The sequence below is a fragment of the Ambystoma mexicanum genome, chromosome 2p, assembly GCF_040938575.1.
Source record: "Ambystoma mexicanum isolate Mex_15411 chromosome 2p, UKY_AmexF1_1, whole genome shotgun sequence".
Taxonomy (NCBI): Eukaryota; Metazoa; Chordata; class Amphibia; order Caudata; family Ambystomatidae; genus Ambystoma; species Ambystoma mexicanum.
The window spans coordinates 1245876348-1245902749 of NC_090923.1; the positions used below are offsets into that span (position 1 = coordinate 1245876348).

At 45.5% G+C, this 26402-nt stretch overlaps 1 protein-coding gene across 2 annotated transcripts in view; it reads right to left on the minus strand.

Annotated features, from left to right (window-relative positions):
- LOC138567392 (E3 ubiquitin-protein ligase RNF216-like) overlaps positions 1-26402 on the minus strand; it is a 2013370-nt gene that overhangs the window by 484176 nt on the left and 1502792 nt on the right. For both annotated transcript variants that reach the window (XM_069645556.1, XM_069645557.1), the window contains one exon: positions 13254-13332. In XM_069645556.1, coding sequence (XP_069501657.1) covers positions 13254-13332 — 79 coding nt within the window. The remainder of the gene's footprint in view (positions 1-13253; positions 13333-26402) is intronic.

The following is a 26402-nucleotide window of genomic DNA, read 5'->3' on the forward strand; positions in this document are numbered from 1 at the left end:
GTGTCTACACGCATTAGGTTCAAGGCCCTCTGCGTGGTCCTTCGTGCCTTTCATGGGATTGGACCGGTTTTCCTGCAGGATACATTTCGGCCTTGTGCTCGGCCTCTGCTGTGAGGATTTTAGTTCCCCACTTCAGGATTTCCTGTGTGGGCAGGCGTTCCTTTTATGTGGCCGCTGCTATTTGGAATGCTACTCCACGGGCCCTGCAGGCTTTGGAGGACCATGTCTTATTTCGCTGGGTCCTGAAGACTTAGCTTTTTAAAATGTAACTGGCTGTTTTCTGCAGGCAACTTTTTTGTCTGTCTAGTTCCTTTCTGCCCTTGCTGGTGTTCGTACGCTCTATAAATGTCAATTACATTACAACTAGTAGGTGTAGGCTCAGACGGTAGTGCAGGGGGAGGGGTTTGAAGCTGGTGGTGGTTGGGCAAATGGCAAGGACCCTACTGGATTCTTGAGGGACCGGGCCGCCAATATAAGCAGCTGAGGGGATGGTTAGCAAGGGAGGGAGAGAGAGAGAAGGAGGAGGAGAAGAGAAAGGTCTTGAGTTGTTTAGGTGATCTGGATCAAAACAGAGAAGGAGAGGGAGACTGTTCCAGAGGAGGGAGCCAGCGAAGAGAGATCTCTAACCTCAGCTCTCTGCTTGGAGAAGCGTTTAACCAACAGAGAATTGGAGCCAGAAGATCGAATGTATCTGGAGGGAGTATTTAGTGAGAGAGAGTTGTAGGTAGCGTGGTTCCAGGCTCCAGACCGCCTTATGGATGATGTAAGGGGTCTTGAATTTGATCCTTGCGGCAACCGGGCGCCAATGGAGAGATTCGGTCCCTGGGCTTGAGGCTAAGGATATGTCTCGCAGCCACATCCTGGATTAGTTAAAGAGGGCGGAGGGAAGAAAAAGATAGATTGGGAAAGAGGTTTTTGCAGTAATTCGTCATGGAGAGGACCAGAAGTAAAATGACATCGAGCTTCTGGGGGATGGTGAGGAAAGGGTGAGTGCCTCTAAGGTGGTGAAGTTGAAAGTGGGCCTTCTTGGCAAGGTCCAAGATGTGAGGAATGAAGGAGAGAGGGGTCGGAGATCACCCCAAGGTTTCTGGGTGCAGTGGAAGGAGAAGGAGGACAGCCCATAGAGGACGGCCAGAATGCAAGAGGGAAGAATCTCAGTCTTACTGGCATTAAGAGAGATCATTGGAGGTGCACCAGGACTGGATAGCAGATAGGCAGTTCGGGATGACAGAGCGGGAGGAGGAAAGGAGCTTGAAGAACAGCTGCTTGTCATCTGCGTACCACTGAAAATGAGGAGAGAAGGCGGAGATCAGGTGAGCAAGAAGTGCAAGGTAGATATTGAAGCGCCAAGTTGAGGGGATAGAGCCCCGGCAGAGACCACATGTAGAGTGGTGGTGGGGAGAAGGAGCCCAGTCAGTGAGGAAGGAAGTCAACCAGTCCAGTGCCCCGTCTGAGATACCAAGAGCATCTTGGAGCCGCTTTATGAGGATAGGATGGTTAACCGTGCCAAAGGCGGAATAGAGGTCAAGGAGAATGAGAACAGGAGAGTTGGGGTCAAGATTTGCAAGCAGTTCTTCACAGGTGTTCAGGAGCACAGTTTGTGTGCCTCTGGATGTGCGGAATCCAGATTGATGCTCATGGAAACAATCAACAAGCTCAGTGTGTTGGGTCAGTCGTGGGATGACCAACCTCTCCAGGAATTTTCCAAGGAAGGGTGTAGTAGAGATAGGGTGGTAGTTGGCCATTGGCTGAGGGCTTTTTTAGGAGGGGGTGCACAAGTGAGTGCTTGAGAGAAGAAGGGGAAGAGCCAGATGTTAAAGGGTTGCAGAAGTCAGCAAGAGCTGGAGCGAGGGAGGATAAGTTGTCCTTAATGGTTCTAGAAGAACAGGGAGAAACCTGTTTGGATGAGACCTTCATAGAGTAGACTACTCTAGAGATCTCATCCATTTTGATAGATGACAAGGAGGAGAGAGCGGGTGAGGGAGGAAGAAAGGCTAAGGTAGGCAGGGGGACAGGGTAAGGAATGGAAGAAGGGGGAAGAAGAGAGAGAGGTCAGAATGTCCAGGGTTTTAGAGGTGAAATGGGAGGCCAGTGCAGTACAGAGGGCCCGAGGGGGAAGATGCGAGTTGGAGACTGCAGATGGATTGGCTAGTTCCTTCCAGATTTTGAAGATTTCAGCCGTGTTGTTAGAGGCTCCAGAGATGCAGGCCTGGATGTGGGCCCTCTTGTAATATGAAGTGTGTTTAAGGTGATCTGCACCATTTTACAAAAAGCACTGGTAAACTTTTTGTCACATGTCAGCATGGGGCAAGTGCTTTCTCTTAGGTTGAGTACGTAACCTAAGGAACTTGCCCTGCAGGTCCAGTGGGATTTTTAAGAATCTGTGAGCCATCAATATAACTGTCCCTCCTTATAACCTGGGCGAACTTCCCCAGATTCAAGCACGATTCAGTTCAACAGTTAAGAATAAGGAAATCCTGCCTTGTGTTAAAGTTCCAATGCACTTCTTTTGATTTCCACTTAGCAACAAAAAGTTCCAACACTTCAGGATCATTGAACAAGGTTTCTTTCTCTTCCACTTGTAATAGTAAGGAAAATAATATTTGCATGAACCCAGAACAATTCCTGAATTCAGTAGAATGAACATAAATTGTCTTTGTCAGAATTATTCTGAGACCACATATGTGTTTAGAAACAATTATACACTTCTGTAGTAGTTTACAGTACTTTCTTCAGCAATTAAGGTTTGTCAGGATGATTCGTGAACACCACTTCATCAACTTCCACCTGGTCTACTTCTATGCCCTACTACTTCAATTACACCTGGTTTACTCCCATGCCAGTCCTACTATTTCAAAATTCTCTTTTCGGGTATACTTCCCTGCACGAATAGGATTAAAGGGTTACCACAATCTCTGACCTGTATACTCCTCTGCCAGGCCTAGTGCTTCTGTGGTTAAGAGCAGCTTACAACAACTTTGCAATGTCTCTTGCTTCACACCACCACGTTTGGAGAATTTCTTCAGGAAAGACGAGATTCACATTGATGCTCTTTATTACACTTCTGCGATTTCCCAAACCTCTGCAAATTATGCTACACTCCTTCTGAATATCTTTTACCAGAAGGGCATCTTTCCTGCCACTCTTGTTTCCCCACTAATTCATTAACCAAATAGTGACAACAATAAGGTCTCACTCTATCTCCCCCTTGGCTTTGGCAATGTGGGTTTTCATCAGCTTCGTTTATGCACTTTTATTAAAAGCTCTATTTAACATTTCGAGATAGTAAACATGTTAGAAACATAGGTATAGAGTCAGTAAGATACATCATGTGCTTACTTAAATATGGGCCACAAGCTTTACAAACTTTTGGATTCTTATTTGCCCCCTCTTGACTTTCGGAATGTGCCTTAGTTTTTAATAAATAAGTTTTAACTTCTTTTGGCTTGGGCAATGGTAGTTTGTACTGGGTTCTAGAATTATTGTCACCTCTTATTGCTGGCTTTCAAACAACCCTGCAAGCTTAAAAACACCGTTTTACAAAATAACACTTTGTCTGCTTTCTGTCAGTTCGGTATTCAAAATTGCCTTCTTTTCGTGGTTTTCCCGCAACGCATTTGCTTTCTGTTGTTAAAGTACCTGTTATGAGCACACAAGCGATTATGGAGTGCTCCGGTGTCACAATAGCTTAGTGAACTCACCAACTATGGCTTGCATGTCCGTTTCCATCGCTGGTCCCAGGTTCTCTGCCTCAGCTGGTTCTCGCGGTCTGACAATCTGATACCTCCAGTCTGCCGCTGCACGCCACTTGCACATGGAGCTTCCTCTGCTCCAAAGGCTCTGCAGTACTGGCCTGCCACTGGAGATAGTCTTGTTGTGAGGGAAGCTTTTCAAAACTTTCGCTTTCCGCTGCGCAGCCTCTGCAATGGAGGTCCTCCGGCACTTCCCGCTGCACAACCTCTACAATGAAGGCTTCTGGAGATGAATTTATGCCTCCCACAACTAACCAGAAAATTAATTGTATTTGAAAACAGAGTTTTGAATGAATTAAACTCTTTGGAAAAGAGGGCTAAAAATGAACATGTTCTTCAGAATTGTTCAAGGGATCAGTTTAAAGCTATCACTTCATTAAGAAGCAACAAAAAGATTGTTATAAGAAGCGCGGACAAAGGAGGAGCCATTGTGCTTCTTGACCGTGCGGACTACATTAATGAATGCAATAGACAATTGAGTGAAACTTCTTTTTTATAAGGCATTGGAAGAAGAACCAACTATGAGATTACAATCTCTCATATTGAATAAGGTGGAAAAGGCTAGAACTCGCAAATGGATTACCCAAAAGGAATCTGATTATTTAATCATGACCAATCCAAGTATACCGAAGTTCTATATCTTGCCTAAGGTTCATAAAAGCTTGATAAATCCTCCTAATAGACCCATTGTGTCTGGTACAGATTCTGTATTGGAACCTTCAGCAAAATGTGCTGATCATCTTCCGAAGGGTTACGTAAAGGAGATGACTTCATATATACAAGATACTACAAGTGTCATTCATTTAATTGAAGATTTTCCTTCCGACAGTCATTCAGATATTTTGGTTGGTTTAGATATTGTCTCAACACCAAGATCCCACAGCAAGCAACACTTGAAATGGTGGAAGAGTTACTGTTGATTAAAAGAAGAAGTGGAGATATGACTCCCAACTCATTCATTATTTGGTGCACTGAAATGGCTCTTAAGAAAAATTATTTTCTATTTAACAACAAGTTCTATCAGCAAATCCATGGCACAGCTATGGACTCGGCGGTAGCACCCACTCTGGCCAACTTATACGTGGACAGCCTGAATCAAAGCAAAATACTCACCTGTGAGAATCTCTTTTATCAAGCAGATAACACTCTGGAAAAGGTACAAGGATGATGTGCTTTTAATTTGGTACGGAGATGTGACCAGCTTGATGCGGTTCTTTGAATGGTTGGATGGTCTGAATCCTTATTGAAATTCACAAATAACCACAGCATAGTCAAAATCGATTTTCTAGATATCACAATTTTTGTGAATACTTAACTCAATGCGCTACGAGTGAAACCTTATCATAAGGTCACGGATAGTTGATTTACAACAGTTTCCATCCTAAGCACCTATGTGACAATCTCCCCTTTAGGCAATTTTTAAGATTGAAACGAAATAGCACCCACAAATAAACTTTTTTGAGTGAATCCCAGCTTCTGTGTAACAACTTAAAATCTAGAGGCTATCCGAATAAGATTACCAGACGATCACTAAAACGAGCTCTGAATAACCATCGTGGTGCCTTATTGGAAGATCAGAACAAATTGGACAGGAGATGAGATTGTGTTTGTTAGCACTTACAACCCATTGTCCAATCAGATTGTCACAATTTTCAAATGGAATCGTCATAGCTTACTTCCAGGCTCAAATCCCATTCCAACACCTAGATGTGCATTCAAAAGGAGTAAGAATCTCAAGGAAATGCTTACCTTCAATGATATTTCAGCACTCGGTGATAAGCAACCAACTATAATTGAACAATGGGGTTTAGCGAAACCTGTTGGACACAGCCCTTGTGGGAATTATAGATGCTGTTCCCAAACTGAACAAACCGTCTGTGTAGATGTTGGCTTGGAGAGACCATGGTTACAAAAAAGTTTTTAAAACTGTAACACAATGTGGGTTGTGTATATCATCTGGTGCCCATGCCACGAAATATATATTGGTAAGACTGAGCGTAAAGTTAAAAACACACATCGGAGAACAGAAAAGTTGTATACGAAACAGAATTCTGACGGCACCTATGGTTGGCCACTATATTGCATTAAATCACAACTGTGCCGACTTAAGATGGTCAGTTTTGAAGAAAATCAATACCACAAACAACACACATGTAGATAAAAATAGATTATCCAAAGAAGAAATGAGACTCATATACTTGACTCAGAGTAATGTAATTGGGCTCAATGAACAGCTTGAGTGGCACAACATTCACATGTGAATAATTATTTATCTATGTCTCAGAGCCGGATTTAACATTTAAATAACTTTTAAACACTGATTATTTCTGAACTTGTAATCTGACACTTGACCTTGTATAAGTGGCAGTGTTTTAGTACACTGTTGACTGAGCTATTGCCAAGCACGTTTCTCCTTCCTTCTCTGTCTTTTTTGATGCATGGGAATGTTTAGGTGCATCTCGGCATTATGAATGTCACACTAGACATGCCGATATCATTGTACTCATAGTGGACGACCAAATGACTAAGTGCGAACTTTAAACCATTCTAGGTCACCATACCTGAAGTACGTCTTATACCTCTGCTGTTCCTTCAGCTGTAATATCACTTATGTCTGAACAGAAGTAGCACCACAATCCAGCTCTTTCATTTTGGATCCGAAATGGGGTCTGAACAGATAGCGTTCCATCCAGTGACCAAATGAATACAATAATACTTCCTTGTGCACGATATTAGTTTTGCGCTTGTCATAAGCCATTGCTGTTATGTTCTTTAACAGTTTACTAGACGGTGCATGTTGCATTTTATACCCTTCTATGTCCTAACATCTTAAGGACTTTCAAGATTTCTGCTACTTTTTCGACTGTAACGCCATTAACTTGTGATTAGAAGAAGAACCGAAATCTGACTCATTCACCCCGGATTCGAAAACACTTCCCAATAGACGGCGTTCGACTTAACGTGCACTTGCACACAATGATACAATCTCACTCTTGAGGTGAGTTTTTGGCAGGCTAGTGTTAATATCCTTTTCAGCAGTTTATTTCCCGTATGAGACACAGGCTGCATTCCTAGAACTTCATCTGGAGACACATGAACGGGTTCTTGATACACCAACATTGTTTTTTTAGTAGTTAAAGTGATAACTTTTGTGGCTCCGACACAATGTTAACAGAGGACTTCTTGCTCTCTGTTTCACAGTGACCAGCGTTCCCTATTGAAGTAAATGAAACGGAGCGCCACGCGTTTTCGGCACGGTAACAGTGCAGACGCTCTGTGTATGGTTCAATTTGTTAACATGCATTTTCAAGGCAATGGGACAAGTAAGCACTATACTTAGTGTATGAAAGCATGTTTTCCCAATTACTAATTAGCACTCCTTGCCAAACATTACAGTTGGCAGTCCTGAGCTATCTATATCTTTTTAAAATGGATAATGCTCCATCTTCCCACGAGTGCATTTTTTGCATTTTTATAATATAAAACAGTTTACAGATCTTGATACAAGTTTTTGTATCCTTACTTTGACACAGACAAGAGAGCTGATTGGATTACAAAGCTTTATTCCTCCACTTTCTAAAAGTAGATGGGACCACTTGATGCTCGGACCGTCTAAAGTTTTGACAATTCTTAATTCCTTCAAGAACAAGGGATTTTTCGAAGTAAGTGATACAATATACCACTTACTTGACAGTTTTTCTTTGGCTAATAACCATTAGTTTGGATATAGTAGTGGCTCCAATATATCCCCTTTTCTGTTTTTTCCTTCAACAGAATACCCTAGCGTGAACAAATTAATACTCTTGATATACCACCAATTGTTCAGTTATACAATTTGTGGGCAAGCGTGAGCGAGTCAATTGAGGTTAAGTGTGATTTAGACCATTACCTGTCTGTGACAAGGGTTAATGTTTTTCTCACGTGAACTCTATGAACTTCTACTTGTAATTCGTTCATTTTTACCCATCATTTTGTACAGACGACCAAAAGAATTAAGGAGTGATGTGCTAATAGTACATAATGCAAGATCATCAGAACAATTAAAACACCATACCCCTGAAGAATTTCTCTATACTAATGTGATCTGTGTGGGAAAGAAACATGTCGGGTTGATAAGGGTCTGAATTATTATTAGTGTCAGATCTGTTGTGAATTGTTAACCGTCTGTATTTTCACAGACCTTTTTTCAGTTGTGTGTATAACACTTACTTTTTGTTGAACTTGTTCTGTTCTTTACATGTTAGTTTCATTTTTTTTTCTGTAGTAGTTAGCGTGATGTTTTGTTACAATTTACTGTACTGTACTGTTTTGATTCATCATATATATTTTCCAGTAGGTGCTAATTATTTTTACACCTAGTATTTTAGATGAAGTCTTAAATGCATTATTAAGAGGCACATTATATGTTTTTGAATTAGTTGGTTGCTTATAATTTCTGTAGATATGCCATGTGCTAGACAACTTTATATTAATAAATTACATATTTTAAACACGATTAACCAGTGGGGCTGAATTGAATCTTTTCCTCCTGCAAATAGTTCTAGTGTGTTTCAGTTCTCATGTTGGTCTATTGTACTGAGGCATGGCATACCCGGTCTTGTGTCTTTATATGATTTGTGCTATACCAGGTGTGAACGGAGTGTATATTTACCTGGTCTCCCTTGTTAAGTGTTGAGTGTGTTCTGGAGATGAAGACCTACTCAGAACCGGCTACTGCTCGACACTAAACAGTAGACCCCGGCAAATGTTCTCCTCCAGTCTCTGCTTCAAAGTGGAGAGTTCACAACTCCACCTGTGACTATTGATCCCCTCATCCTTACTAATGGCCTGCACCTGGGGGGGGGGGGGGGGGCTTTTAAGCCTCCCAGTCTCCCTCAGGTGTGGGTCATTTCCATTAACAAGCTGCACTTTGCAGTTTTGTTACTCTTCAGCCCTGTTCTTCATCCCAGTACCCTGGGGATTATGGGACTTGGAGTCCATAATGTAAAAAAACTGTATTTCCTAACAGGAGTGTTCTTTTTATGCTCCTTTCTTTTTCTAATTATATTCCTTAAAGGAATCTCACAAGGATAATTGGACAGCCTTGGCATAACAGAAATAGAGATTTTTAAAGTCTAGATTGGTATTATTTTCCGACTTTTCTTTATTATTCCTTCAAAGTGTAGGGGAGCATCCGGCTTTATGAGTCTCCCTATTTTTAAAAGGGTTTTCATTTCTTGCAATGCCTTAAGGTCTATGAATGTTTTCACCCACATTAAATTGTTGAACTTGGGAAGTTAAAAGCTCTCTCTGACAAACCATTACAGATTTTGGTATCACTGAAATTTTTTCCCAGGAGGAAGAAAAATACTGCGTGTCATCTCACCCAACAAAATCCACTTATTCTCTTGGGCCTTTTCTACTCCAGGCGATCCTCCTGTAGAACACTGCCCCCAAGTTCAGGATCAGAAAAATCGCCTGCCTTTCCCTGGCCACCTAGGAGGAGATTTTAGGCAGGGTCTTTGTGAGGACTCTGCAGGATTCATCACAGCACCACATGGCAAGCCTGATCACCTGCAGTTCCAGCACAATTATGTGATTTATTTGGGAGACCAACGTCTGCTCACCATAAGATTTAAAAGTCAAGCCCACACATTTTTTACCACTGTCCGTTGCAGCCAAGGCTGTCAGAGCAACAATGCGTGCAGGACATTGTGACACAATCAGACTTGCAAAAGGACTGACGGGATCACTGACAAAGGAGAAGCCACTGTAGAAATTTCATGCATAGCCGGGACTCTGGCACCAACAAAATTCAGGAAGCCATGAGACCCAACAGTTGCAGGAAGGCAGGGGGCCCGAACCATCTTCTGGGATTGGAAGACTTCGTTAACCATTCAGTAGATCCTTGCCACACAATCCTCTGGAGGGAAGGCCCTCCCCAGGCGAGTATCCAGGACCTACTGAAAAATCTGAGGGACTAAGATGGCAGAGTATAGGACTTTTCCAAATTTAGAGCGAAGAGAAAACTGTGCAATAGGCTGCACATGCGGTACAGGCATGCCTTTGCCTGATCTGGTGAGTAAACTTAGACAAGCCAGTCATTTAGATAGGGGAATACATGTATGTTTCCCTCCCGTGGCGAGCAGCAACCACTGTCAGATGTTTGGTGAAGACCGTGGGTGCTGAAGAAAGGCCAAATGGCAGGATTTTGTATTGTTAGCAGGTAGACCTGCCCCACTAGCCACCCCAACAAACCTCAGATATTCCTGTGTTTAAGAGTAGATATCCTGAATATCCAAATTGAGGGCCTGAATGATCTGGGCCAGGTTGACCATCTTACAATTGCTGTTGTGCAGGTACATGTTCAAGAGCCTCTGATTCAATATAGGATCAAAGCCCCTGTCCTCCATTGGAACCAGAAAGCAGGGTTCTATGAAACTGCATTGCTAGACGCTGATGAACCACTTCACTTAACCAAGGGTTCAGAGGCATAGAAGGGCAGCTAGTAGGTTGATCTTGAGGGCATTGAGCAAAAGGGAGACAGTAACCCTGTGTCACGATCTGTAAGAATCAGACATCTGATATGGTACAATGCCACTTGCACATTCAACCATTCTCCCCCTTACTTGAGTGTGATGCTGAGGGTTTAAGACCTGGGGCAGAAACGGCACTGCTGAGACAGCAATGCCCCCTCTGAGCTACATGGTAGAGGAGTGGGGGGTGGCACAGCTGCCGCTTACCTGCGTGTGCGTGTCTCCTACCACGATGGCCATAGGAGATGAAGTGGCAAAAACCCCCTCCCTCTTAGCTTTGGACAGCTAAGCCCAATGATGTTGTTTTAGCCTTAGTTGACTAGAACTTCTGAAGGTACTCCTTTGCTTTTGTTTCTGAGAGGTTTTGACCATCGAGGAATTTCATCAGGACTTCTGGAGTGAACCCTGAGGTCCTCATCCAAGAGTGCCTTTTAAACACTATTCCAGTGGCCACAGACGTGTCACAATCTGATGTGTGAAGGCGCAACTAAGATGTGCCGCACCACCTCTCTGCCATCCTGTACTAGCGCATTGAATCGCTACCTCATTTCACCGACTGGGAGGTTCTCTTCTGCCTCTAAGAGCATGGTCCAAAAGCCAAATTAACATTTTGCCAAGGTGCAAGATGCCTTCAATACCCTCAGTGCAAGGGTATCGGAGACGAATACATTGCGCCCCAAGCATTCAGTCTCTTTCTCCCTGCCAGGGGGAAAGAGGATGTCTAGAGATTGGCAATCACTGCCTGCACCCACCATAACTCTCGGGGGAGGCATGGTTAGAGAGGACAGCAAGATTCGAGGGTGCCATATGGTGATTATCGTTCCACCCCACGGACAGATGCTGGCTTTTCCCAAGCCTTACTGGGGCCTCCAATACTGGTTTAAAGGGCATCAAGGAATATGAGGGCACTCATTTATGCTGTTGAACCTTAGGCCTGGTGAGTGCTGACAAACCCAATGTTTACACCACTTTTCTCATCTTCTGAAAGTAAGCATGAGTCCTCCCCAGAGTGTGCTCCAGAAGGATGTCCAACTCTAGAGAGGAGTTGAGGCCACTGTAAATTAGAGACCAGGTTCACTATAACTTCCCTCTCACCATTCATCCCTCTCACCATAGAATCCCTCAGGGAAATCTCTTGACCGTGGAGCACTGGGGTTCGATCACAAAAGGGATAGATCACCCTCTTCAACGAACATTTAAGATATCCTAGGCATACATTTGCCCATTGGAATTAGAGAATACACCCCTAAGAGAGGGGTTCAAGTGATGCAAGCGTGACACCCAAGGGTTTAGCCTTACATTGTCATATCGGGTCAGTGTCGCCAAAGTAGGGGCTGAGCCCATAGGCATGTAGTCTCACAAGCGGCCCCTGACATTTCATCCAAGCATGGTGGGCCCGTGGACACCACCAAGGCTGAAGGCAACAGGGCCTTGATTAAGATGTCAAGCATTTTGAGCGAGACTTCTTCCAATGCATCCAGAGTGAAAGACTGGATGGTAAAACTGTACCTATAGAGCAGATTCCTCTGCGGAGTCACTGGAACAGTGGCCTCTTTTCTTCGATGAAGAAGAATGGTGTGTAGAGGAACTATTTGGGGAGTGGGACCTCTTGCAGGGATTCTTTTTCTTGTACTTATGGATCGGGCTATTTCTTGCCTCTAATCTGCACTCTGGGACTTCAAAGGAGGTTTTTTTTACCATTCCTGTAGCAAAAAGTGAAGTTTTATGGCACGCTTCCGTAGGTTCTTTGGATGCATGAATTGGCATGACTCCCAAATCCTGTGGGGCGTGATCCCCCCCAAACAGTATAGGCAAATCAAGTGGGGGCATACATAGACGTCTGCCTTGTGCAACCCACTCATGACTTGAAGCCTGAGGCACTTTTGGGGGGTACAATGTTCTTTCATCGACTGGTGCAATTCCAATGTTTTTTTACAAGTACATTTTACTGAAAAAACTCATCAAAATATATAGGGGGGTTTGGAAAAGTATATATAAGGAGTGGTGGGGGGTCGTGAATAGGTAAAATAAACAATGGGGATGGGAGTTTGGGAGGGGGAACCCCACCCCCAAAATAAACAAATCAATTTCAAATTAGTTTTTTTTGGTAAAACACTAGTTAAAAAAACATCGAAATTGCACCAGTTGGTGAAACAACATAAAACCTGTTTGGGGTTAGGCATGACAGCTGAAAACTGCTAGAAGCCACATTCAAAGTGTACAGAGTGCATGGAAAAACAGAACTTGAACCATGGGGTGCAGCACCTCAATGCATACTGGGTCTGACATTGAGTAACAGTGCAGAGTGGTGCGGACATGGAGCTGTGCTGCGCTTCCTGGTGGTGAAAATGTTTCTGAAGGCAGCTGGTGTGTCCTACACGAGAAATCCATGGGAGGGAGGAATCCATTAGAAATAGCATCTACCAAACATTTAGAGTTGGTTCATTGAAGTCTCGTTCGGTAAAAAGTTAAAGCATGCAAATGTTAAAGCAGAGCGCTAAGACGAAACTTTCCAGTGCCCTTTGCACTAAAACCCTGTCCCCTTGCCTCTTTTAGGACATTAATTTTTGAGTTAAAGACATTGCTGGCATAAATGTAGCTTTCACCACTATCGTTTTTGTCTTAATATAGAGGTTCTTGTAGAGCCGTTTCTCTTTAGGAATTTTCTTTTGGTCATACAGTTGGTTCTAAGATCAAGTGTCAGGGTTGTGACCAACAGCTCACCCAGCTGCAGAATATGAAAGAGTAGCAAACATAACACGAATACCTACATATGGGAGAGAATGTGACCATACAGTTATAAAATGGAGATTCATTTTTAACATAATTTGGTCATTTCCTAAGGCAGAGAAATTAATAGATATACAACAGGCTGTTCCAAGATTTTCCATTGCACATACAATCAGTCGCAGACATATTATTCATCCAGTTGTGCTCTTATACCATTTTCAAATCACAAAAACGTTTCTGCAAGACCGCCACTTACCTTTCTGCACCTAGGATTGGGACAACTGAATCGAGTCACCTCTTTGTCTAGAATAGCAGGGAAACTGCACAAGGGACATCTGGGGTGAATAGAAACATGAAAAATCAGTTTACCTTCAATCACTTGGTCAAGTGTACATTGGTGAGAGATTTACAGGAGCGTGGGAGAACAGGGAGGACACCAAACTGCAGAAGTCAAACCTGCCTGAAGACCATATGTATACATTTCTTCCCGCAAATAACCTCTGCACCAGACCATCCTTTCTCTCACCCATACTTAATCAGCAACCTGCCCAAACATCCAAGTGTGCTGCTTTAACCCCCCCCCCCCCCACCCCTCATCCTCTGTGGCACAGGGATTCCATATTATGGGGCAGCTTTCAAAGCACAATATCACTTTGTACGCCTCTGATTGGTGTGAACCTTGGTGGCCCTTCCACCATATTTAAGGCTACTGGGTGGAGCTTTCGGTACATTTTAAAGGCTGCCCCGACATTCATTGCAATGCGACAGAGAGCAGTGAAAGGAAATGGTAATTGAGGGTGAAATCAAGGGACGAGTGCCTTCGGGATGAATGACCATCAATGAATGGGAAGAGCCTATATGTGGAAAGGGGATTGTGAAGGCTGGTCAAATTATTTAGGTTAATAGTTGCATACAGGGAAATATGGGTCCCTGCAATGATATAAAATGAAAACAAATTGTGTTAGGCACACTACATATAATATTAGATCAGAGACCCTAACCCAAGATGCAATGTAGGGATTAAAATATTTCCTTTTTTTATCAAGGAAAATACCAGAAGCTTAAAACTCACTTCGGAGCTCATGATTTCCTACAATTATAGGTGCTATACTAAAGCTTTTCAGATAACATTGATGGCCGGAGAGCCTTGCATTGATGGAACGTCTAGATTATGAGAAAGAGCAAATAAGGATCAATTAGCATGTCCTGTAAGGAGAGTGCTATTGTGCTTCTTAAGGTGGAGCAAACTAATCCTAACCTACCCTAATATCCTGGCGTGTTGTATTTGGGCACCCGACATTGTAGGTGTGACAAAATGACTTTTGCTCTATAGGAGTAAAGGGATGAGTAGTGAATGGAACTCCTCAGCCACACACTACTAATAAACCAGCTGTGATCCAAGTCAAGGGTGAAACACGTACAGGCAGGTTACCTCTTTTGCCTCCTGTGGTAACACTGGCTGATGGCAAGCTATACTCTTCAGCAGGGCATGCGAAATAGCAAAAAAGCATCCAACACCATCATTACTGTGGTACAAATATAAAATAAATGTCCAATTAAGATTGTGAAAATATAAAAGGAGATTTTAGGAACAAGAAGGCAATGGTAAAGTTGGCGTCTTGAAGCAGTCAAGTCGGTTCAATGAGGTCCAACAAATCAATCCAGTTATTCATTGGAGATCGAAAACTGCTGCAGTGCAGGATGGTGATGGTCAAGTCAGCAGATCAAATTGGATCAAAAAGCAGTGAGTGTCAAAAGCAGCTCTGTGATGGCCTTCAGCAGCTTGAAATTTACGCAAAAATGGTTGAGTCAGCTCAAAAGCGTATCAAGCCAGGAAACAGTGTATCAGAGGGGGGACCACGTCCAGGGTCTCTTCAGATAAGGGGAGTCCTTGTTCTACCCTTCTCAGCTAGGAAGATTGCCAGAGAGCACACAGAGGCGGTCTCATCCAGAAAGCAGGACCCTGGTTCCAGTGTTCAGAAAGCAGGTAGGCCCTGTCCACACAGCAGTTCACCCAAAACGTTCCCCTGGACTCGGTGTTGGTGTCTCTCCTTCCTTAGAGACTTTATTTTTACCTCCATGGCAGAACACTTTGGCCAGACTATACCCGATAGAGGTCAAGGTGAAATCCTTCCTTTAAACTATAAATATTATTCCACTAAAGGGGTGGTGTCACCCCCTATGCAGAGGCATAGCCAGGATTTTCTAACAAATGGGGTTTGAAGCTAATGTAGTTGGGCCCGCCACAGTGGCATTAACATCTGTAAATGCCCCCACAACAATGCTGAGTGGGCATTTACAGATTTTGGGTGGGCCTTGCCTGCTCTGGCCCTACCCTGCCTACGCCTCTGTGTAGTAAATCTGACAAGGAAGATTGTTTATTGCAAGCCTTCTTTAACAGTCCAATTCTGGGTGCTGTAGTCCGTGTGTTTTCCTGGAGGTCAGTCCCATAGTGCTTTTTCCACATTAAGTGTGGAAGCCCTGGAAGATTTCAAGATGGCGGGATCCTTCTCTCAAATGTAAGGTTTCTCCTGGCTACTCTGCCTCTATCTCCTGTTTGCCCTGCATAAAAATAGACTCTAGCAATTGCCACCCTTGTGTGACTTCCCTCTTGCCACTAGAGCCTGTCCTTTGAAGCACAGATCCCCTTTCAAGTGCTGAGGGGGCAGATCCCCCGTCTCCTAGAAAGTGACCAGTCTCCAGAGCGGACAAAGGCTTTGCTGGGGTTGGGCACAAAGGGTCAGTTTTGATAGAAACTCCAGGCCAGACAGTAAATAAACAGAAGCCCCTGAAAGAATGAGTCACTAGAAACCAAGAGACCAATACAATTACATTAAAGGGTTTTGGCAGTTGTAATTGTAGATTGCAAGAGCCCACCATTTCAAAACTATACATAGATTATATTTGGTTATTACACTGCCACCAGGCATTTGGAGAACACAATTATATCATTTGGATTGTGGCTGCCCAAGAATAAAATCAGTCCCTGGGCTTTTGAAACTTAAGGTTCCATCAGGCTGTTTGTGGAAATGCCCATGTTACTCTAACTGCCATATTGCCAAAATACAGGGCAGCCGTTGAGAGGTGTCAGTAGACAGGCTCAGAAGAGATTCTAATGAACAGAGCTCACTTTCAGAGGCAAAATAACCAGAATCATTTTGAGTTACAAAGGCCTAGACCACCCTCACAGATGGCATTCTGTCAGAGAACGCAATCTACATAGGTAGGCAGTCGGAAGACCAAGACCATTTGGGATGTGGTTGTGCTACTGTTATAAACGTGCTGTGACTACTCAAGGGAATTCGCCCATGCTCACCAAGGGACCTCCCCCCCCCACCGTGAGCCTAGGGAGGTGAGCCTGCTCAGTAAAACCCTCCCCATGGGTAGAGGCAAGTGGGCCCTCACCAGGATGAGACTCCCCCTTAGGGGACAAGGACTCCCTGAAGCTATTCAAACCGTGGCTCTAACATATCAGAGGCAACATATCAGAGGCTTAACTATCAAGATTGAGATGAAAAACACTTAAGAGATGATATTGTCACATGGAAAAAGAACACGTCCCTTTAAATCAAAATTTTCAATTCACCGGGACGAGTATGTTAAATAACGTGTATTCTACGATTAACAGAGAGAGGAGAGCATATGCAGGAATGAGAAGGCCCTGAGATGCCCAACACCTGAGGAGAGAGAGGGTGGAGTGAGCCGAAGTGAAGAAGCCTGCAAGCATGAAACTCTCACGAAAGTGAAGGACGAGACGTAGAAGCTGAAAGAGCAGTAGCTCAGGCAAAGGGGAAGACCATGAGGTATCCAGCCGGTCCAGAAACCAATGCAGACATCACCGAAAGCATGAAGCATCAGGGTGTCCGCTCAAACAGAGAGATGCCCCGAGGAAGGAGAAACTATTGATGGAAGGAAACCGATGATGCTTTGGTACAAGAAGGAAGATCCCCAAATGAACAGGGCTCCAGAAGAGGTTCTTCTCAGCTGAAGGTAACAGGGATAACTGGAATCCCAGAGGGAATCATTACATACCATCAAGTCGTCTCAGTATAAATCAAGAGGTGAAGTTAAACCTGAAATGTATGAACTTAAAGCATTATGACAAAGAAGAGCAGAATGCTAGAAATTTAAATAGAGAATAATAATTTAGGAAAACAATACCCTGAAAAAGAGGAAGGAACCTCAATATTCAACACAAGAAGAATATTATATAAAAAAGAAGGCGTGTTATGAGCCAAAGTTCAGAGGAACTCAGCAATTGAACTATATGCAAAGCCAAATGGATCAGAACAAGCTGGACTGTAATTGATCAGGAGGTAAAGCCTATTAGGGAAATAATTTCCATAGACACGTTAAAACCAGCAACCAAGAATATAGATCTTACAAAAGAACACCGAAAGTGACTCCTAAGGAGTAAAGAACAGTCAATAGTACAATTGAAGAGTTACAGGGACTGGTTCAAGAAATCACAAGGAACTATTTCAAGATTAAGATTCAGACTGGTACTAGAAGTACCCTCAGGAGAAGGGGGTCATTCTCGCAACCTAAGTTAGTAGTTAGGGTAGAATTGGACAGCAGATTTATTTTCTTTGGACACTCACGACTGACAAACTAGCACCTTAGTTAGTAACATAGGCAGGGAGCACCTATTGCGAAAGGGCAATGTATGTGTTGGTGTTACTTCAATAAAAAAAATAGTGAAAATGTCCTCCAATTGTCCGCGTCATCCTCCTGACGTACCACAGTGGATACAGAATAAACCTCTACAAAGCAGTGGCACTTAAAGATCTTATTACTGAAGTAAACCTGGATTGTCTTTTTAGAACAAACTAGGTTTGCAGCCAACTCGCTCTCAAAGTTTCATCTGCTTGTTCCCTCTGATTTCTTGATGAAATGGCAGAATCATGAGCAACAAAAAGGAGCAGAGTATTCCTATTGTTTTTAAATCTCGACTTACGTTTAAATCGCAATTTACCTTATCTAATTTCCATAGCCTTAACTGGGAAGAGTTATCCTAGATTTTTTCTTTTACTTTCGCAATTTCACCAAATCTAAATCTATGTGGATTGTTATTTTTTTCAGACCGCCAGATCTTTTCTGGACAATCTGGAGCTGTATCTTGGCTCAGAAGCATTCCGTATCCCAATATGATTCTTGGCGATTTTAATGTGCGAGGTAATGTTCCTGATAATCCTGACTGCCTAAAATTGAATTAAATTGCTTTGTTTGGCACATGATTTATCATTACTAACTACACTACCTTCTCACAACCTGGGACATTTCCTGGATTTAGTTCTGTCTCGAGGTCTAAGTGATTGTCATCAGAAAAATATGGTAGTGACATGGTCTGACCACTCAGTTATCTTATTTCTTATTCTAAAAGATTATATGGGGTTTTTCTTTCGTGCAGCAAAAAAAGAACTTGATACTATTACAGGATCCCAACTTATGGTGGAGCTTATACCCTTTGATATTGATACTAATAGTGATAATTATTATAAGATAAATATGTCACACCTAAAGAATTGGTGTGATGCAAGAGCACCTCTCAAAGCCAAAAAGCTAAGTAGAAAAAAAAGAATCCCTGGTCCCCATAAAAAACGTAAAAAAGAAGAAATCTGTCTTAAAACTAGGGAAGTCTGTGATCGTCAAAATGCTAAACTGGCACTGGGTGTATATAAAGAGGGAATTGTAATGGCAAAGTCACAGTGTTTTCAAAAACAGATTGATTCTTCAAAGAAACGATCCAAGGAGCTCTTTGCCATAATAAAGAATTTAACATCACCTGAATATGTTTCACTTAAGTTACCTATATCTTCTACCTTGGAAAATGCGTTTAACTCTTTTTAAAAAAAAATAAATAAGACAACTCTAGTTGTCTGAATATTGACTCACAAATGTCTGATGAACTAAGATTTAAAATTCAGATTCTTGAATGGTATCCACCTCGCTATAGTCTGATTTTGTGTTTTCTTTAGTAAAGTCAGACGGTATTGAAATCTTGGTTTAGAAATTAAAACAAAAAAATCATGATTATGAACCCATACTCCTACGTCCCATCCCCTGTCCTCCATCCTTTATGGGGGACCCCCGCTAGTGACAGGAACAGAACCTTTTTTCACCAGAAAAATAACACTTTCCCTTTAAATGTATATGTACTGTGAGCATGCGCTCCCCTAACTCTGCCGCAACATCTCAGTCCTCTATTCCGCGTCGACGGGAGCGGACCGCTTTCACAAGCGCTCCTGGGTGAGGCCTCAAGCCTCGTAAATCGATACTCTTCCCCTAATCTTTTGTTTGCTATTTTTCAGGTATTTGGGAACACGTCCACTGGTGGCGTAAGTTTATCCACGGAGCATGTCGACTGCAGCTGGCTTCAGTATGTTCCCGTTGCGCGGCGGTCCCTTTCTCACATCGGATATGCACACGCTTTGCCTCCAGTGCCTCTGGGAACCAACAGATGGCTCAGCGTGCAACGCTCTCACACCCAGATTCCTCAGAAACAGGCTGGCGGGTGGAGAGAGTTGTTCTCCAGGACTCCGCCGGAGAGCATTAAGGAATATGTATGCAGGAAGACCAAGAAGGTAAGTATACTCTACTCAAACGCACCCTGCAGAGGCAACTCCTTCACGGTGAAGCCTACTGATGGGGTGGGTCAGTCTGACCCTCGCACTGGCAGTAAGGACACTGAGGCTCTTGTAGCTACTGGCTTAATGGCCAACGGGTCTAAGGGCCCTACCGGTTCCACTGCTGAGAGGCCTACTGGTTCTAGTACCGGGACACATCCAGGGGGGCTAAGCGCTGCTACCGGGGACACACCTGAGGGTCGCCTACCTGCAGCGCAGACAGCACTACCGACAACATGGCGAGGGCCAATTGCCTACCAGGCCCAAGCCCGAGGTGCAAGGCGCGACAGAGTCGATGCGTCCAGGCATGCAGGCCAAGCCCAGGCCCACATCGTCCACAGTGGCCCACGCGGAAGGCACGGACAAAATGGTGGCGCGCGCCGACAAGATGGTGCGCAGGTTAGAAGCCTGCCAACATGGTGAACGGCAAAGGCACAAGCCTGTGGCCAGGGCAGATTGGGGTCCTATGACTCTGGTCACGTGGAGAACCAGGTCATTCCTGTCATTCTCAGGTCAGCTAAGGTATTATGAGGGCATGTACTCGCAAGGAGGGAGCCGACAGCTGGCCTTTACGCCACAACAGCCAGCGCTACTGGAGGAACGCATCCAGCCTGCTTGCAAGGATAGTTATTTTGACACATTGACACATTTTTTACCCTCATGTGGTCTCCACAGATGGGGTACATCTTCAAGGGCATAATCCAGGAGATGCTGCCTCCCACACCACCACCCCGGTGCCTGCACAGCCTTTACCTTCCCCACCACCATTGCCCATGCCTCCGGTAATCCCAGTAGCAGCGCCTATACCCCCAGCTCCAGCGCCTGGGCCTTCTTCAGTGGCAGAACTAACACCTGTGGACCCAGGGGTCCCTTCTAACACGTGACGAACAAGACAACGATGAGGAGGAGCAGGACACGCCTTCTTCGGCGAGGGCATTCCACGATAGGATTGCCGGGTTAGCCGATTACCTGGACATTCCTCAGCTCCAGAAGGAGCCGTCAGAGTCAGGGGTACTGGCGCAAGTGCTCACCATCAAAGCAGAAGCCAGGTCTGGCATCGCATTACAGAAGGATGTGGAGGCCCTTGCAAAGAAGGGATGGCTCAAGCCCCACTCCACTCAGCCAACAAATAAAAGGCTGGACGCAAAGTTCAGGCAGGTTGTCGTAGAGACACTGCTCTCGTCAGTGCAACCCCAGCCACTGTCTTCAGTCAATGCACCAGCATCTATGAGTGCCAAGCCCCAGGCCACGATGAGTAACGAAACTTCAACTTTTCTAGGCAAGGAAGAGACAATGCTCCAGACCTACGGGAAGGTGGTCTACTCGTATGTGGGACTTCCCATCAGGCAAGCCAATGCCGACTGCATCCTGGCAACGGCTAACCAACAGCTGTGGAGAGAGAGAGACTTCCTGCTGGATATTCTGGCTGACAAACAAGCCTCTTTCAAGGCAGGACTCGCAGACGCGAAACTCGTGGCACAGGACATCATTGAGTCCACGGTGGTGCAAATAGATACTGTGAGCAAAGCTATCTGTGTGGCAACATGACTTGAGAAGGACGGCATGGTTCAAGGCAACTAGATACAAGAGATTCAATCCTGAGGTTCAGGACAGGATCCTAGACCTACCCTTCGAGGGTGGTGACTTGTGCCACTCCACCACAGACGAGGAACTCGATAAAAAGAAGAGCAGCTCACAGACGGCAAAGTCCCTGGCTATTCTCATCAAGCCAGCGGCCAAAACCTTCACACAGGGCCACTCTCGATCAGATAGAGGCTGATCGTTTGGCAGTTTCCGAGACTTCCAGGCCTGCCGGTCCAGGCAACCGGACAGGTCACGTAGCCAACAGAGGCAAAAATACCAGTCTTCGCACAAAGGCTTTTTTCAGTCCCCCTCTCAGTCATCTGCCTCAGAACCAAAAAAGCAATAATGGCTCTTCTCGGGTCCACAGCACCCTAGTCCGAGGCAGGCTGGCCCTGCACAGTCAAGCTTGCCGCTTACGGTTCACGGACTCATGGGTGGTTTTGGTGGTCTCCTCGGGTTTCTAACTTCCCCAGCCATCCCCACCTCTGCCCCTCCCCCGCGCCCCTCCACAGATCAGGACTCCCTCACTCTTGGTGGAGATTCATTCCCTGGTCGAGAGCAAGGCGGTGGGGGAGGGGGAGGTTCCGCTCCCTCAGCAGGGGCAGGGCTTTTAATCCTGCATCTTTGCCATTCAAAAGAAGAACCAGGCGGGCCTGCGAGTGGTCCTAGAGCTTTCCTTTCTCAATCTATGCCTACCTCTGCAGAAGTTCAAAATGGTGACGCCAGCGCTTATAGTAGACACACTGTGTGGGGACACCGGGGGGGTCTAGACATGCTCTCTGCATCTGAAAGATGCATATTTGCATGTCCCCATAGTGTAGTCCCATAGTGTAGTCCCATCACTCCTACCTCAGGTTCCAGGTCATGGGGTTGCACTTTCATAACAAGGGGCTGCTGTTCGGCCTGAACTCAGCACCGAGAGTATTGACAAGTCTGATGAACGCGGTGGCAGCCCTGCTCAGGTCGGAAGGCTTCTATGTGTATCCTTACCTCGACGACTGGTTAGTCAGAGGGGAGTCCCAAGAGCAGGTCAGGTATTCAACGGCCAGACTCATGACTGCACTAGACAAACTGAGATTCTCAATTAACTTCCAGAAGTCTCAGCTCTACCCTACACAAATTCTAAAGTTTTTGGTTCTGCTGTGGGACACTCCAAAGCAGAGGCTGTTGTTCCCCACAGGTAGAAGGCGGGAGCGATCAAAGCTACCGTTGCTCACTTCCTCAGCAAAACAGTAACTACAGCCAGGTGGTACCAGCACCTGCTAGGAGTACTGGCGGCCTGCCTCCTGGCTATCCCTTACACCAGGCTGTGAATGAGGAGGCTGCAGCTGCATTTTTCTACATTCTGGGACTAGGAGTCGGGTCATCAGGGAGCCCCGGTCACTATACCTGCGCTCGTATAGCAGGACCTCATGTGGTGGAGGCAGGATACAAACCTCATGGTGGGCAGACCATTCAGACCACCTCAGATTGATCATACAATGACTACTGACTCCTCAACTCTAGGGGTGGGGTGCTACCCTGGGGACTCATTCAGTACATGACCGACCAGCAAAACCACATCAATTGGCTGGAAATGATGGCCATTTGGTGGCTTGCACTCAAGGCATTCCAGCCATTAATCAGGAGAACTGCAGTTTGGATTCGAAATTACAACTCTACCTGCATGTATTACATAAACAAGCAGGGGGTGCACCAGATCCCCCCCCACCCCCAATGCAGACTGGCCCTCAGCATCTTGGAGTGGGCGATCGAGCAGGACATCTGGCTCTCAGCGGTGCATCTGCTGGGAGAATCGAACCTGGAGGTGGACAGACTCAGTCGGATGGGCTCCGACAATTCCAAGTGGCAACTGAACACGACAGTCCAAGAGATTTTCAGCAGGTGGGGAGGGTCACCCGATCACAAACCTGGTTGCTACAGAGAGCAACCGGACTGGTCAGCAGTTCGCCCCCTGGGGGGGGGGGGTGTGCAGGGGTTTCATCCTCAAAGCGCTGCAGTGGCCAGCCAGGCCTTGGTTCTTAGACCTACGGCAGCTGTCAGCCCAACCAGAAGGCCCTCTCCAGCTCAGGGAGGGCCTGCTCCTGGTGCAGCAGGCGGGGAGGGCGGTGATTCACCCTTGCCCGGAGACACCTGCAAAACATACCTAGCGTCCCTTGGCACATACAGAAACTCAGACTCTCCTAGACTAATCCAGTGGTGAAGAGGCATCTAGCAGTGTTGACCAGGCTTTACCCCTCTGTCAGATGCCCGCATCCAGTCTGGGATCGTAACGTTTTTCTTAGCACCCTTGCACACAAGCCATTTGAGACCATGGCCACAGTCAACATCAAATTGATCACGCTGAAAACAGCGCCACTAGTGGGTCTTACTTCAGCTTGCAGACTTAGCGAGATTCAAGCTCAGGTGGCTTCCGAGCCCTACACGGTTTCATCGGGACAAGGTTGTGCTCCGCAAGCACATAAGGTTCCTACCAAAAGTGGTGGTCTCTTCCCACATTAATAAAGAGATTGTGCTCCCTGCTTTCTTTCCAAACCCCAAGGAAGACGCCGACAAGGCTCTCCACTGTTTAGACATCAGAAGAACTTTAAAATACTCTAGACATGACCAAGGCCTTTCGCAAGACCAATGCCTTATTTGTGACACTTGGAGTCTCATGGCCTGCACAACTAACATCCAAGGCTTCAATAGCCAGATAGATGACTGCTGCCATCCAAGAGGCATACAAGGCTCAGTACAAGGAGTCACCAAAGGGCATGCACGCTCACACTATAAGGGCCAAAGCAGCGGCTGTTGCCTTCCAACGTCACATACCGTGGCAAGTAATTAGCAGAGTGGAGACATGGGCCACTGCATCAGCCTTCTGCAAGCACTACTGTTTGGATACCAGTACCAGGGCTTACGCAGCATTTGGCCAGGCTGTCCTCCGTGATCTGTTTGCATAGAGTATCAAGCTCTCATCCCAAGGGGTTTTCATCCTCCAGGAATAATGAAGAAAAGTCTTTGCAGGCGCTTCAGACACATGTATGCCAGCAGTCAGCACCGTTTTGGTGTTCTTCTATGCAGAGTGGCACCACAATGTTTTCTGCCAAGTCGGGTCTCAACCGCGACTAATTCAACCTACCAACTCTGTTCCTTGATGCTCTCAAGTAAGGCGATATGAGATGCAGGATATGCGATGAACACGCTGTGCCTACAAGTGGTCTAGTTCACTGTTTTTATATGGAATGCCCTTTACCCCTGGCAAGGACTTATTTTCAAACTGTTTAAACATGGCTGTGACAGACCACTCAGACTAGGTAGGTAAATTGAACAAAAGTCAGTCTTTTTGACTATTTTTAAGAGATGAAAAGAAAATATTAATTCAAGTATCAGTTCTCTTTCCAGCCGAGATGACTGATGGGGTTTCTGCGAGTGTAAGGCCGAACTGGTATGGACTTGTGGTCTCCTCGCTTCCAAACCGATTCTGAAAGAAGAAAGAGAACTCCCCATCAGTCCTTCGTCTCTCTTTGCTTTATATAGGGGCCAGCCACTCTTGACCCAATCAGGTCTCTCCTTATGTCCGAGGATATAAAAACCCTCCCAAGCCCCGCCCCCTTCCTTCCGTGCTCCCAGTCGCCATGATGTCTCTGCGCCATGTGCCACAAGGTGAAGATTGGGGTTTATACAGTCACAGGTCCCTAGCTTTGGTAAGAATAAAGACCTTCTAATATCCTTCGTTTTGGTCTCTTTTCTCTGTTTTCCGAGTGTGAGGTTATACGGTTCTTTTGCTTCTCTTTGTTCCGTTCCCCGTTGTGTCGTCTTGGCCCAACAACCTCCCCCCCGTTGGTCGTTCATACTGCGGTACACGCGGGACACACCGGCAGACCCTTGCTCCGTCTGGTCGCCTGTGTCGTGGTTTCCGTGTTCCTTGCCCGTAGGATCCACGCCATTTCTCAACCCCGCTACCGGCCGTGCGTTAGGTTTTCCACTATCCGCATTCAGGCAACACAATTCGCGGATGGCACCCAGGTCTGTCCCTGACCACAAATGACTGCTTCCTTCAGTGTCTTCCTCCTCCTCCTTTCGGCTCGTGCGTTCAGGTTTGAGTTTTGCTTCTCCAGTGTCCACCTCACTGCTTCCCGCGGGCCCCTCCGTTGTTTCCGGGTAATTGGTGTTCGCATGGCGTCCCATGGCCTCTGATGTAGTCTGGCTGTTACAATGGCCAAGAGAAAAGCTCACTCCAAGATGTAGCCTGAACATCTATCTAAGAGGTCTGCTATGTTTGGGGCCTCAATTTCTGGGGCTAATGCCCTGGTATCTGAAATTGAAAATCTTTTGAATGATTTCAATCCTCTTGTATACCAAAAGACATCAGCATTAGATGTCACGCGACCAGTGGTCGAAGTGTACGAAAAGTAGTAGTGGAACTATGTTCCCTGCTGGCCTGCCCCTGCTCCCCATAACCCCATTGCCACAACTCCTCCCACACACAATACACCCCCCAAACACTTGCACCTGCTGTTTAAGGGAACGTTCAGTGCAGTGCACTGAAAGTGAAGGTTTCAACTTCTTCCTACACTTTTATTTTAAAACAAAACCACTCCGGAACGGTTTCTTTTTAAAATAAAAGTATAGGAGCTGTGCAAGGTAATTAAAAAAAGTATAGGAGCACCGCTCCGGCTCACTTCGACCACTGCACGCGACAGGCCTGTTAGCCACTCCGGCCGCTTCCTCCTGCAGCAGGCACACCAACAGTGGTTTTGAAATTTTCAGCACTCGCCTTAAGGTTTTAAAAGGCATCAGTGGGGGCTGCGACGAGCTTGCTGCCTTTGAGATCGCACGGTAATCCCACCAGGAGGAGTGCGGGGGACAAGAAGGGGGTGGGAGGGGTTATGAACTGCCTACCTGTTGAGATCTACCAATTTACAAACGAGCCTCCACTTAACTTTTGCACCCATCGGTTGGGTAATGATCATACTGGAGACGGTGGTATATGTTTTGCGGATGGGGTTGTTTTGTCGAACAGATTTACTCTTCTTCTCATGCCCGACACGGTTGACACTGCCCTTATTGTTCTTCCACCCATCTCTGCAGAAGAACAAAAGGGTTTGGCTACACAGATACTTTTGGATACTATCTTCGGGTGTACCACTGCTCCGTGCGTGGTTCGTGCTGATACTTTAAAAATGACTAATGCATTGTTACAAGAAGTG